The following is a 14,848-nucleotide window of genomic DNA, read 5'->3' on the forward strand; positions in this document are numbered from 1 at the left end:
TCAAAATAAATGGAAGCTTTTCTAAAATTGGACATCAGGAATATAGTTAGGCCGACTACTTTTTGAACGTCCCTCTTAAAGGTAGCACAATTCGGATCTCTCTTGTGTTTAAAACCTATATCAAACTAAAAGCGGTCGCACGTTTGAATTTATAGTGGGTATGAATAAGACAGGAGTCTCCAAGGTTATGCTTGTTATAAGCTTTGTCTAAACGTGTACAGCTTTAACAGAACCCATGATACATGAAATTGCAAAACGTTGATTTTTTTAGTGACCGTATCTTGTCTGTTGGTTCCCGGTAATGATGTGTATGGGGCTAGCAATCCAATGGCCCGACGGCATTCTCATACACGGACTAAACTGTAGAAAAGGTAACTCTCAAACATCAACAAGGAGATGAAAAGGTCAATAAATGATATTTGACCTGATTACAAACACCATCAAATATTGCATCAGTATTACCTGCTTATCGATTCGCGTATCTGGCATGGCAGTGTGTCATTGACGATGTTTCCCGGCCAAAAGCCGATATAGCACGCACGTGTTTATCCATTACAACCAGTATCTTGCACACTGACTAACATGCAAGCCAGTCCGCTAAATACGCATAAACAAAACAGATCACTAAACATGCAGGTGTAAATCCAGCACAACCAGTAACTTACACACCGACTAACACGCAAACCAGTCCGCTAAACGAGCAGCAGTTTGGCACCGCTGCAGGCACCACACTCACATTCACACCCGACATCAATACTATATGCTACCAATGAAGGGGATTCAGTTATAATTGTTCTGTGCCAAGTCCACATGGGATGAGGAAACGTTATTTCTCAATGGGGAATAATCTCTCAGACTCATGTCTCGGAGGCTAAAACTGAAATGTGGTATATATCTTAAGTTTTTCAATATTCTCCATTGTATACATTGTAAACAGGACAGGAAAACCAACCCGAGTTTCCCGAGCGAACGCAACTCATTGACAGCATTTCCCTCGTGACTGATTCCAGTCTACAACTCAAGGCGCTCGAAATATCATATACTCATGCCAATAATGGTTGTCACCCACCCCCGACCCTCAACACCCCACCCCCACCCCTCACCCACCAATCCAAAAATTTTTTTTGAAGGGGTGACAACCATTATTGGCATGAGTATATTTGCACAATATTTTTTGTATGTCTCAATATCTTAATGAGATTTCTTTCTGAAACAGTTATGACATCAGACATGGTGTGAATCTCAAATTTATTTCATTTCATCCAGTATGCTCGAACACTTCTTAAAATATACACAAAGAACTTATTTAAGAACACCCTGTATTTTTGCATCAAATTGCAAAACGTTGATTAGTTGACTATAGTGAACGTATCTGGTCTGTTGGTTCCCGGTAATGGTGTGTATTGGTGTAGCATTCTCATACACGAACTAAACTGAAGAAAAGGTAACTCTCAAACATCAACAAGGAGATGAAAAGGTCAATAAATGATATTTGACCTGATTACAAACATCGTGAAAGATTGCATCAGTATATTACTTGCTATCTGGCATGATATTGTGTTATCTCCAACGTCAATACACACATGCCGGCGTAGGCATATATACTGGGCCTGTCTGACGCTCAACGTGGTAGTCTATACTGCTCTAACATGGGTGTTCTTAGGACGTTAGTATTGTTAGTCCTGGTATACACATGCAGCGGTGAGTATACCTACCCTGTGGACGACACACCCGGACTAGGCCGGGTATTTGATGGTATTGGTGCCATCAGCGGAGGAGGGGTGAGTATGTGTTACGTGTGACCTTGTGTGGTTGATGACTGTTTGACTGGTGGCTTTGCTTGCATGCAGACATGATAAGTGGAAAAGAATGTTTAATTAATTTTTGTTTGACTGTTTGACTAATGATTTACTCTACAGTCAATGAACAATATTTGTGTCCTATTCCTACAATTTGACAGTATCGGAATGTTTTGTTAATTTCAGGCTACATCCAAACTCTTGGTCGGCTACCCACAACAACAAAGAGATGAAATCCTGGATTTCTTGTTTACCGTAAGGATTAAACAATTTATCAAATTTACCTAGTGAAACAAGTTTCCGTTATAGGTCTTTAATACATTATCGTATTGTACTTCAATAATGTTGAATGGAAATTAATATACAAGAAATCTAAATCTATCGCTTGCTAAGTTATCAAAGATATTATCTTAACATTATCAATATTTCAATGAAACAAAACTTATAAAACTATAAAATAACTACATTTTCAATTAACCCTTTCAGCCAAACTTTGGAGCATCACTTCATATTTTCAAAGTTGAGATTGGAGGTGATGCCCAGAGCTCAGGTAAGACTTTCTGACGGAGACATATTTGTAAAACCAAATTCATGAAAATGCCAATAACTGAATTTTCAATACTATTATATCAATAATCCCTCACAAGTGTACATATGCTTGACATGTGTTTTGTTCCCAGAGGGCACGGAGGCCACACACATGAGGAGCCCTGATGACCAGAACTACAACAGGGGCTATGAATGGTGGATGATGAAAGAAGCCAAAAAGGTAAGCTGGACTTGGTTGCACTCAGGATACCCTCCTCGATATTTGTGATACCTGTCACACCCAGTATGTCTAACCCTTAGAGCTGATAAGTAGTATCCGTTTTTGAGTGGCACACGTGGTAGCCAGATGGTATCGAAAAGTCAAAGAGAATTATCAAACATATGTTTATCTCGTCCTGAGCAAAGATTCACAAAATGGTCTTAGGGCTACGGTGATCGTAATCCTATAAACTCAGCCCTTCACACTTGCCGCACTGTATCTATGGATTCTATTCTCTAGTTTCTTACACCAGCGTAATATGTCATGAACCTGCTACCCCCAGCAACCTAGTTACCTTCCCTGTAAAGAATGTATACCTTAGTTTACCGTGGCTATAATCACTTTCCTACCTGTTATATTGCCAACTGTCAAGGTAGGGTTTGCACAAAGTACTTGCTTGAGAGCCTGTTCACTATACTATACACATTACTTCATGGATAGACAAGGTAGGGTTTGCACAAAGTACTTGCTTGAGAGCCTGTTCACTATACATGTACACATTACTTCATGGATAGGCAAGGTAGGGTTTGCACAAAGTACTTGCTTGAGAGCCTGTTCACTATACTGTACACATTACTTCATGGATAGGCAAGGTAGGGTTTGCACAAAGTACTTGCTTGAGAGCCTGTTCACTATACTATACACATTACTTCATGGATAGGCAAGGTAGGGTTTGCACAAAGTACTTGCTTGAGAGCCTGTTCACTATCATGTTTACACATTACATTCATGGATAGGCAAGGTAGGGTTTGCACAAAGTACTTGCTTGAGAGCCTGTTCACTATACTGTACACATTACTTCATGGATAGGCAAGGTAGGGTTTGCACAAAGTACCTGCTTGAGAGCCTGTTCACTATACTGTACACATTACTTCATGGATAGGCAAGGTAGGGTTTGCACAAAGTACTTGCTTGAGAGCCTGTTCACTATACTGTACACATTACTTCATGGATAGACAAGGTAGGGTTTGCACAAAGTACTTGCTTGAGAGCCTGTTCACTATACTGTACACATTACTTCATGGATAGGCAAGGTAGGGTTTGCACAAAGTACTTGCTTGGGAGCCTGTTCAGTATCATGTATACATTACTTCATGGATAGGCAAGGTAGGGTTTGCACAAAGTACTTGCTTGAGAGCCTGTTCACTATACTGTACACATTACTTCATGGATAGGCAAGGTAGGGTTTGCACAAAGTACTTGCTTGAGAGCCTGTTCACTATACTGTACACATTACTTCATGGATAGGCAAGGTAGGGTTTGCACAAAGTACTTGCTTGAGAGCCTGTTCACTATACTGTACACATTACTTCATGGATAGGCAAGGTAGGGTTTGCACAAAGTACTTGCTTGGGAGCCTGTTCAGGCTATCACTTATACTATACATTACTTCATGGATAGGCAAGGTTGGGTTTGCACAAAGTACTTGCTTGAGAGCCTGTTCACTATACATGTACACATTACTTCATGGATAGGCAAGGTAGGGTTTGCACAAAGTACTTGCTTGAGAGCCTGCTCACTATACTGTACACATTACTTCATGGATAGGCCATTTTGGGTTTGCACAAAGGACTTGCTTGCAAAGTGTACAGACATTACTTGACGGAGGAATGTAAATCTAAAATTTGCTTTGCTTTTGTTGTTGTGTAATAGTACTGATGACATACCAGGTTTGACTTCAAGGAACTGTTTTCAAATTTGATTATGTCTGCTTAATCATCACTCAGCCCTGCAACAGGTGTGTAATAAGTAACCTGATAACAATAATAGAATTATTTGCATCAGCTGAAGGGTATCTTAGACATCTTATCTTTGAAAATATATATTATGCATTAATTTCTTTCCCTAATCATCATTACTTATTATGTCATCCTTCTACAATCTATTTACTGAAAATATTTGGTCAGAAACCATGTTGTAAGTGTATTCCATCACTATTACCACTATTAGATACAGAGATAAAGTATGCAAAACATATTCAAAGATATTCGTTGTATGATGGTGATGTGTGAAAGTGTATTGAGTATATTGATGTGAATGTATTCTACATACATGTGCTCAACTGTATATTACACTGTGGAAATAATGATGGTAAAAACAAATATATTAAAATAATTACTTATGTTTATTATTTTAAAATGTTTAAATAAAATCACATCTTAGAACACAAAACCATGTGAAATTGTGTTTATGTGTTGATTAGGCACCCATTTCATTTTTCTTCATTCAACTCTAATTAAAGACATAAGCTACTGAAAATCAAACATGAGATAACGTCAACTGTGAAGTGTAATTTCTTTCCTTCCTCAGTTAAAATGCATGTATATATCATTTCAGCGTAACCCTGACATCAAGCTGTACGGACTCCCGTGGGGGTTTCCTGGCTATCTTGAAGACCCCATCAACAGCGTGTATGGTCAGCCAGAACGTACAGCGCAGTATATTGCCAATTGGGTCATTGGTGCCAAGAAGTTCCACAACCTGACAATAGATTACGTTGGGGTATCACACTTTATCTGCGTAGCTTTAGTGCCTGTTCTAATGTCTGATTACATTAATGAAGCATATAACATTATATACAAATGTTTAGCAGACAGAAACTCTAGACTTGTAACGTGTAATATAGGTAACATAGTGAAAATCCTTTATTGCAAGTTAAAACGCGTGTTTGGTGATTCGGCTTAATCGTCATTTTGGGGGCTAAACTATCTCTGAGACATCATTACTTGGGGAGTAAGTGAGTATGGTTTTACGCCTCTTTTGACAATATTCCAGCAATATCACGGCAGGTGGAGCCAGAAATGAGCTTCACGCATTGTGGAATCGAACCCGGGTCTGTATAAATGAATGGAGTATATGTTGATATAGGGAAACCTATATAATTGGATATAATCGTGGGTAGCTACTTATGACACATACATTACCTAGAAGTTTATGAAAGGGATGTCGTAGTAACCAGATGGGGAACTGTCAGTCAGCTTGTCAGTCAACTATAAGAGAGCATACTTTTTTGTCAACATGTGAAACATAATTATCCATTGCATCGTAACGTTTATACCTGTACTATCCTGTCATCCCAAATATTCTCTTGCGGCATAAAAAATAATGACGTAGAAATAGTGACAAAAGACTATTGAATAATGAAACGAAACGCACAGAAAACAATTGATTACGATTTAAGTTAATGTGGAAAGTAATTATACAAGTATTATACAACTTTCATTTGTGTAATTAATAGTTTGATCTACTGCTATATCGCAGTCTTCTAGTTTAGTGTAAGTATTACGTTGTTTGACTATGATGATGAATGTTTGACTATGAACATGCTACGTTATCTTGTTTGCTATTTTATTTATTTCAGTGTTGGAATGAACATCTATACAACACAACGTATATAAAGGTGAGTTTTTAACTTATAAATAACAACGATTGGTATCTTTTGCTTTAGAAAATGTGTTAAATACCAATGAACAGAACCGATGAAACCCCTTCAGCACCTATAAGAAATGTCGGTTTAAAATTCCGACTATGTCATGGGTAAGTGATCATGAATCTCTGTCAAGTATAAAACCATGTGTTTGCGAAAAGGTAAGCATATCGTGCCCATTGGTGGCACCCGTCACAAATGCCAAGTCAATTATACACCTGAAGTTCGGGAATGGTGGTAGATGTCAAAATATGGAATTGTTTCGGAGATTATCTTTGTCCCTGACGTGTCAGCCTTTCAAACTCCCCCCACCTGTCTACCATAAAACTATGAGAAAGCTTTACAGAAGCCTTTAATGTTAAAGCCAAGAGTAGTGTCACGCTCTTCGAAATCGTCGTGAAACGAGTATTCTTGATTGTACCTCAAATGATCACACCAAAGGCTGGAGCTGTTGGAAAATTGCTCTACATGAAGGGATATTTAACTATTGGAAAGTTGAAATCATTACTTTTGTCATATTGCCTTGTGGAGAGTTTGTGTCTCTCTGAATCAAATAATGGAACACACAAGGCGGTCTCACTTGTCTATAAGTTCAGGTGGGTAAATCAGTGGAAAGGAATAGATTAGTGAACGGCATTAGATCACTGATATACGTGAATCCTAGTGAAGCTTCGTGGCTATATTATTATGTCCATACATTATTTCGAAGTTAGGGCCCCGATAATGTAACCACTGTCTTGTTCAACAGGTGTTGAGGAAAGTCCTTGACAACAATGGCCTCCAAGACACGCTCATCGTAGCTGCAGATTACTTCCAATGGGACGACTTCGCAACTGATATTTTAAATGATCCTGAACTTGACAAAGCCATCTATGCCATGGGGTATGTGTTGACATTGGTTGTTTCAACTGTTTTATGATGAAGAAACAAACCTTACGTCTTACCGGTAATAGTCCAAGAGCGAAGCCATTAAGAATTTGCTGCTTGAATGCAAACAATTTTAAGGGTAATCATTTGTTGCATTTCAAGCCCACCATTTCATAGTTCGTGTATAAACTGTTTCTTTTCCTGCAGTCTACCGTTAACCCTCAAACCAGAACCATGCATGTATAATTTAAAGGAGGTATATATTCGTTATGAGTGGTTTAACGTTAATGTTATTTCAGAGTACACTATCCACACACTAACAGTTCTTCCCTGGCTCAAAAGTTGGGCAAACCTCTGTGGGCATCGGAGGATACATCTGACAAAGGCGACGCTGTAAGTACATGTCTCACAGTAATGCACTACTGTGATATGACAACGAACAATCTGTCACGGAATGTATCATTTTCACGCATCGGGCAGCATTGGTCCCAGTACCCAATGCCTGTCGGGGAGGCCTTTTAATGTACATTATAACATTACTGGCTGTCATACTGGCATTGATTGGTGCTCATGCTTTCAAACATTGCTTTTATCCAGATATTATGTACATGTACCTGTCATGTGCTAATAGTTTGCTGCATGCGGCATTGAACAACATTCAACCACTACTTATCTGATTAAGACCTTTTATCCATGGATACACTACAAAAGTGAATGTGCGATTCTATATATCGAGATTGATATTTTGTAAATGTGACGCTTATATGGGAATACTTGTCCTGTAGCGTTTCTATCTTTGTTATCATGAGGAACAGTACCTCATTTGTAAAGATATTTATTTGAAAAGCACAAAATATTTGCACAATATAAAAAAATAATTTGACAAGCTGGTTTCTTTACAAAATGTATTACTGGATAAACTTTGTAAAACATATCTACGTATACCTTCCAAGTTGATTGTGTATTTTATGGTTCTTAAGGGTGAACAAATATAATTCCTCGTTGATACTTCTCTGAAGGGAATATAATGGAAACAGGTAGATCGTTGGTCAATTCTTCGTTTCAGAACTGGAATCGAGACTACGTAAACGGGTACATGACAAGGTAAGCCAGATAATGTAAATATATACCCAATTTACAACTGTTACACAATCCGTTGGAAATAGTTTCAATTAAAAGGCATCTTTGCGAAAACTGAATACAGAATACGGTTTCGTTTCTTCATTGCGAGGCTATCAAGTGATATGTATGTTACCCTAAGCTTCCTCTGTTTGTTTCCTTCTCAACCTAGCACCATCGTGTGGGCGGCTCTGTGTAGCTGGTACTCCTTCCTGCCTCACTTCCCGTCGGCACTTATGCTGGCCAATGAACCTTGGAGTGGACATTATGAGACCTTTGATTTCCTATGGCTTGCAGGTCAGTATTGATTTCAACACCCAATCAATGTTAGTTGGGTTCTTATATATATTATTGTCGTGTTCATGATAACACTTAACGGGGGTCAGTTATACCGATGAAACTGGGTGATTGGGTCTCAGTGCACAAACTGAACTGTTCATGAATTGTTTGCTATTGGATATTCCAAACACCGAATTAAGAGTTTTTTAAGAGTTTATGACGTCAGAATCACAATTGTTGCAGCTCATACTGGCCAGTTTACCAAGCCCGGATGGACCTACCTGAAGCACGGGTACGGGGTGGGGAAGCTGGTTAAAGGAGGCAGCTATGTCTCTCTGATCAGTCCGGACAAGAAGGACCTTACAATCATCATTGAGAAAATGGTGAGGCCGTATAAACAAAGTAAATCAGAATCACATATTTTCTTTTACAGAAAGTTTATGAAAACCTCTTTCTCAAATCTGACATCCTTTTATTTTGATATTAAAGGTATTGATTCTTTCAAGTGACCTTGAATAGGTCTTGTGTTTGTCGTTTTCTTATAAGGTTTATAGAGTCTTTCATTATTGCAGCATCAAGATGACGGCCCTGCAGATATAGAGATGGAGAACATCACATTTCAAATCAAAGGGACATTTGTAAGTCTTAGTGGAACCTGTGAAAACACTTTTAAAAACATGTTTTCATATGTGGGTATACTGTTTATACCCCCTGTAAGCGCTTACCAGATCCAGAACTTCCTCACATGCATGTAAACATTAAACCATTATCTAGATCGTCTTGGTTTTATCTACCTTCTCTTCAGCCGTTGATTCCTGAATTGTTGTTTGTTTATTTGTTTGGTTTTTTTGGTTGTTTTGTTTTGTTTTGTTGTTTTGTTTTGTTGTTGTTGTTGTTGTTGTTGTTTTTTGTGTGTGTGTGTGTTGTTTTGGGTTTTTTTGTAATTTGATGTGTTAGCACACACGTCTACTGCTTACATCAATATCTCAAAGAAACACTCACTTTGCGATTGTTACCAGCAGTTTTTATTAATATACAGTGTTTGTGTATCGATGATCAAGATGAGCATGATATATCTTCACAGGCAGGTATCACCCATCTCAACAGTTGGAAAACATACATCTCCTCTTATCCGGGCGATTATCAGAATTTCTTTAAACAATTTCCAGTTCAGGTAATTAATACATATTTCACTTTTGGTTGGTGAAGAAATATCTGAAGTTTTTTCTGCCTCTCCAGTTTCATTTTCACATTTAACGTTTTCATTTTTTGCGGCAATGTTAGCTTTTCTTCTCATGGATCCATGTTAAAAAATTGAAAGAGTAGCTGATAGGACCCATATCTTAATGTTCATTATTAAAGGATATATTCTATCCATTCTGAAAATGACAGTTTTGAATAATGTTTGACGGAAGGTATTTTCCATTGAATATCATGCAATTGAAATGTAACCATATAAACAGGTTGTAAATGGAATCTTCAATCTGACTATCTACCCGGAAACTACCTTCACCTTGACGACGTTGACGACCGGACATAAAGGGGAACCCCCGAAGCCCCCAGCTTCCGCCCCGTTCCCACTGTCACATGCGGAGGACTTTGAACGTAAATATACTGTAAACAATTAATAACTCTACAGTCGTGGATTGGAACTGGTTTCATGACATATGGAACATCTAACGTCAAAGGCATGTTAAGTATTTGTCATTTGGTTAAGGAACTGCCAGAAGCTTATAGGTATCGCTTTCCGTTGGAAACTTCAGTACCTACCGATACGTCAATAAACGAGGTTTGATGAATTTCCTGTAAATTCACCTTAACATATAGTTCACAGGGGGTTTTTTAAACTTGGAATAAGGTTTTATGTGTATGTTATAAATAGAGATTATTACACGAGCAAGTGTGTCATACGAGTGTGAAATTTTGTATTGACCTAGCGAGGCAAGAGTGATATGTGTACATGTACACATATGATATCTATGATACTGGTTATGTTATGTTTGGGTAATAAACAGAGTTATCATACATTAGTTGCACACGTAATACTGTGGATACGGTGCGCTATTTGACCATGTGTTTGACAAAAGGTTATTGGAACCACAGGGTGGTTTTCTTTATAAATATCGTTTTTACATTTCTATCCTAAGTGCCTTACCTGGATACAGATGAGTAGACGTTCTCAAGAGTGCAGGTTCAATTTATAGCCGTAATTGTATCAGTTAAGACATATGTCTGGATAAGTCTTCATTTAATTTTCGAATATTGAAACATCATGGTGAATATGGAAAATTTAATAAACTGAAATATATTTTTAATAATTTAGAGTATCAGGTGGGTGAAGAGCCCTACATCCTGGCCCCACAGACTGGGTCATTTGAGGTCATGGACGTTGGAGGCAGTCATGGAAAGGTCATGCGACAGATGACCTTGCAGCGACCTGTGACATGGTGTCAAGCAGATTATATTGAGATGGGTGTCAAGCAGATTATATTGAGATGGGCGTGGTAGCTCAGTCTAAATATTGACTGACTGGCTCGTAATTATTTTTCATTGTCATACTACGAAGTATAGTTTGTGGGGAATCCAAAATTGGTGACGAGCCAAGCTTTAACCACTAGGCTACCCAACCGCCCCCAGTCTAAATGAAGACATCATTGATTAAGTTCTCTCCTTTGAATGTTGATTTCGGTAAATCATTCTTCATCGTCCAGTGTTCCTGTTTTAGGGGCGATGTCGTCCTTGACTGTGACATTAAAGTGCAATCCGGTGCGAATGCTTCTAAGGGAGCCTTCATCGCCGCTCGTCTGGATCAAGGAGGATGCTGGTTGACAGAGACAAAGGGTGTCTTCTTCTTCATTTTCCCACAGAGCAACATATTCATGGTCACTACTGGATTTGGTATGTTAACACCAAGATATTGTTTTCATTGTCCTGACATGACAGTTGGCTACGGATTAGTCCCATGTACAGATGCATTGATAATATCTATTGAGTGTGTCGTGGTACTTGGGGCTCCGTGGTTGAAATATTACTGGACAGAGATGTGTCCCATGAGTACGAAACAATGTTAACGTTTCAACATCCATCGCTTAAATTTTGACTCTCTTCCCACATCAAGTTGACACCCCGAGATATAACAGTACATTTTCCAGGTTGCTTAGTTTTGTAGGTCTTCATCAGTGGTAGTATAGTATTGATATTACTCCATTCTTTAACACAAGTTATGGTCGGTTTGGTCAGACATTGCAAACAGGTAGCCCTAACTTAGGCTGCTCCCTGAAACAATTTGACTTTTCACTTTCGGACTGCCAGATAGTGTTTTCCTGGTAGATTCACAATTCGCGATATACCTCACTCACAAGACTGCCATAATGTGCAAATACATCAATATTCAGTTTGTTTTCAAATATACATACATTAGTGGGTGTGGTCCAATGCATAGAGCCCAGGTCACAAATCAGGTGAAGTAACGATGCTCGGAGAGCCCTTGGATGGATGGCTGACTGTGTTTAGCAGCTTGACGCCTGAGAGTTTAGTAGGACTTCTGTCCTGCCCCACAACGAAGCATACGTGACGATGGATGTTGAAACGTTCGGACAGCAGAAAATGGGTATCAGATGGGATAACGCACATCACTCATATACTTCTAGCGCCTCACAGGAAGTTTGGGTTATCCTGGGTTATAATGTCCATTATCCTGTATGCGCGTAAAGCATGCCCGTGCGGCCTGGATATCAGAAAAGGCCTGATTATTATCATTATTTTCCATTATGCTCCGTTTTATTGATATACAGACCGGTTGGAATAATAGACAGGATAGGATATTTTGTTCAAATACGTGTACTTAGCTTGTTGGTAATGGAGATCAGTTTCAAATTCGACATGAATATACATCGCTGCTATTCAAAATCTCTGAAGAAAATAATACTAAGATGTACCTCAAAAGACAAGCCCGTGGAATATTTACGTTTTGAAAACTTGAAGTCATACTTAGGTCTCTTGTCATTCAGCCTTGTGGATAGACCCCCACCCCACCCCACCTCCCACCCCCACCCTAATGAGGTGACAGTCTCAATGAAGTAAATGGTTGGATTGTTCTTTAACGCCTTACTCAGCAATATTCCAGCAATATGGCGGTAATGAAGCATATTAAGCCAACCCACTCACCCACTGCTAATGCTCTAATATAATATTAATAACACTCTTCGCGCATAGAAATATCAAATAGGGCCTGTAAGTCTCGCGACTAAGATGGTTCCCAGCTCCGTTTGCCCAAGCCAACTTGCGATATGCGAGACGGGACCCAGCTTACTTTTGGTACCATATTTCCGGTGACAAGCGTATGTTCAAGAACCAGTTCTGGTTCCAAATTGCGCGACAGCCAAATATGACTTTACTAGACCGGGCCAAGTGTACAACACTGCTTGGCTGTCACAGCTGTTGACAGTAGTAATAGTTGGTTAATTTGGAGATGGTTAGATCGGAAATGCGTTATTCCTGCAAGGATTATCAGTTCCTTACTGTCAACCCACAACCACGAGACCTTTCGAAAAGGTATGAAACGTTGTTTGTCACCGGAAGTACTAGGGTCTCGCGAAGTGCCGTGACCTACGGGCCCTATAGCAACACATATTAAACGAGACTTGTAAATATCGGATACTGAATTAAGTTAATCATACATTTTGCTATCACTTGTTTTAGACCTGAAAACTGTCCTAGCAGCCGGAAAGATGCTTGTGGATCTGGACTGGAACACACTGTCACTTACTGTCGTGGTATTGATATTTTTGTTTTTTCCAGTTCAATACCTGTATTCTTGGCATAATGGTAATACCCCAACTGCTATAGCACGGGGAAATGCAATCCATACATTTTAGATTGTCCAATGGTTTTAATTGTTTTCTTTAAAAGAAACATTAACTTTCTGATCATATCAAACCAATAACTGTAACCTCAGAGAAAAGGTTTTGATATGATATTCGATATTATAGAATCTGTTTTGACTGATGAATAACCGAGATATAATAAGTATTGATTGCCCGTTATGTCCATTGTGTTCTAATATATAGGATAAGAGGAACACTTTTTATGGACAACCTCTTTATTGTAATGGATGCGTATCATTTGCTTGATGCGATCTACACCTAAACGTCGCCTCTATTGCAATCAAGAAGTTGACCATCCATAAAAAGTGTTCCTCTTCATCAAACCAGCTTCTAAATGCCAATTAAAGAGATATATAGGTTAGTTAGGTTTTTGTTCAAATTTTAAATGCACCCATCCTGCTCTTATTCCAGGATACTCAGGCGACAGGTTTCATCAATGGCAACATGGTGTTCAATATCACTGTTCCATCTGATATCAAATACGGCATGGTGGCAGTAGGATCGGGATCGTATGGTTATGCAGACTTTGACAACTTGAAGCTAAAGATACCTTATCTGTAGTTCACATGAATAAATAAATGTATACCATCTGAATAACAAGACACCATATACTGACACACTTTCAGACAGTTTCCTGTTACATTGAATGGACATTATGCCTGTGAACATATTTTGTTAACAAATAGAATGTAAAGAAATGAATAAAAATGATTTCTATTCCTTCTTTATGAAACGGAATGGATTTCTGGTGCAATGATAACATCTGATCTGTGTTATGTCTATGTATTTTGTACAAGCTATAACGGGTTGTACATGTAAACTGTGGTCATATAGTTGTGTCACTTCAAAAGATGTCATGTTGTCCCGATGTCCGAAATCTTCTCCTGATGACAGAATGGGGCGTGGTGGGCGAGCTGTGTAAAGCGCCAAGCTTGTGATCCAGCGAGCTTGAGGTGCCGGGATCGAGCCCACCTGTGACCGGGTGTAAAAACCTTGGAGTCAACTTTGTGTGCAGATTCATTGTTGTGACAACACCCAGTGTACAGTACACAACCCAGTGCACTTACAAGAACCCTCGAATCCGTTGGTGAACGACCAGAATACGTGCACAGACCTATTTGCGGGTGTAGCAACGTGAAGTAAACGTGAACAAAGTACTGTGAATATGTGTCCCAGAATGGGTACCTCGGAAGGATGGGAAAGCAGCAATAACTTGGTGCGCCTAGTGGCTGCAAGAGTTGTATGATCCCCAGGGAATTGAGATTGATAATACGATGTGCCATTCAGACTGACATCCAATGCTGGAAGGAAAAAAACAGCGCCTTGCGTGATATATGTGCGCTACGAGGGTCGATCAGAAAGTACTTAGCCTAACTATATTCTCGATGTCCAATGTTTGAAAAGCTTCCATTTTATTTTGAAGGAATCGTTAGCAAAGCCATATCCAAAATTTCACATGTGTGGGTAATGTGGTTAACCAGATATTTGTCATCACAACACATTGGGTATAATATTTCTTTAAAAATTGCAGAAAATGAAGAACGATTCGCCTTTTGGTACTTCTTGGATAATGGTATGCCCTCTGATAATGTCATGTAAATATGATCAGTATAGTATTGGATGACTTCCCGTCATGATCAACAGTGAAAGATTTGGATTGCCT

At 39.0% G+C, this 14,848-nt stretch overlaps 2 protein-coding genes across 2 annotated transcripts; both read left to right on the forward strand.

Annotated features, from left to right (window-relative positions):
* The first annotated feature begins 1,582 nt into the window (after positions 1–1,582).
* Positions 1,583–10,807, forward strand: LOC124258272 (galactocerebrosidase-like). Its single transcript, XM_046692339.1, has 15 exons — positions 1,583–1,781; positions 1,986–2,054; positions 2,286–2,349; positions 2,480–2,568; positions 4,945–5,109; positions 5,969–6,007; positions 6,783–6,916; positions 7,201–7,294; positions 7,968–8,005; positions 8,193–8,317; positions 8,543–8,682; positions 8,872–8,937; positions 9,384–9,473; positions 9,763–9,904; positions 10,623–10,807. Exons 1-15 carry the CDS (start codon positions 1,650–1,652, stop codon positions 10,805–10,807), a joined length of 1,572 nt encoding a protein of 523 aa, XP_046548295.1. The 5' UTR covers positions 1,583–1,649.
* A 134-nt stretch (positions 10,808–10,941) lies between these two features.
* LOC124258273 (galactocerebrosidase-like) lies at positions 10,942–13,950 on the forward strand. Its single transcript, XM_046692340.1, has 3 exons — positions 10,942–11,197; positions 13,001–13,074; positions 13,597–13,950. Exons 1-3 carry the CDS (start codon positions 10,942–10,944, stop codon positions 13,744–13,746), a joined length of 480 nt encoding a protein of 159 aa, XP_046548296.1. The 3' UTR covers positions 13,747–13,950.
* The last annotated feature ends 898 nt before the right edge of the window (positions 13,951–14,848 follow it).

This window comes from Haliotis rubra, unplaced genomic scaffold (genome assembly GCF_003918875.1).
Source record: "Haliotis rubra isolate DU_JTF1 unplaced genomic scaffold, ASM391887v1 Scf69, whole genome shotgun sequence".
NCBI classification, from domain to species: Eukaryota; Metazoa; Mollusca; class Gastropoda; order Lepetellida; family Haliotidae; genus Haliotis; species Haliotis rubra.

Bases quoted from the DNA above. Each gene is read 5' to 3' on its own strand.
- LOC124258272 (XM_046692339.1), top strand. From the start codon at position 1,650: ATGGGTGTTCTTAGGACGTTAGTATTGTTAGTCCTGGTATACACATGC. The intron at 8,006-8,192 runs GTAAGCCAGATA...TTCTCAACCTAG, and splicing joins GTAAACGGGTACATGACAAG to CACCATCGTGTGGGCGGCTC. The intron at 9,474-9,762 runs GTAATTAATACA...CCATATAAACAG, and splicing joins TTAAACAATTTCCAGTTCAG to GTTGTAAATGGAATCTTCAA.
- LOC124258273 (XM_046692340.1), top strand. From the start codon at position 10,942: ATGAAGACATCATTGATTAAGTTCTCTCCTTTGAATGTTGATTTCGGT. The intron at 11,198-13,000 runs GTATGTTAACAC...CACTTGTTTTAG, and splicing joins CATGGTCACTACTGGATTTG to ACCTGAAAACTGTCCTAGCA. The intron at 13,075-13,596 runs GTATTGATATTT...CTCTTATTCCAG, and splicing joins CACTGTCACTTACTGTCGTG to GATACTCAGGCGACAGGTTT.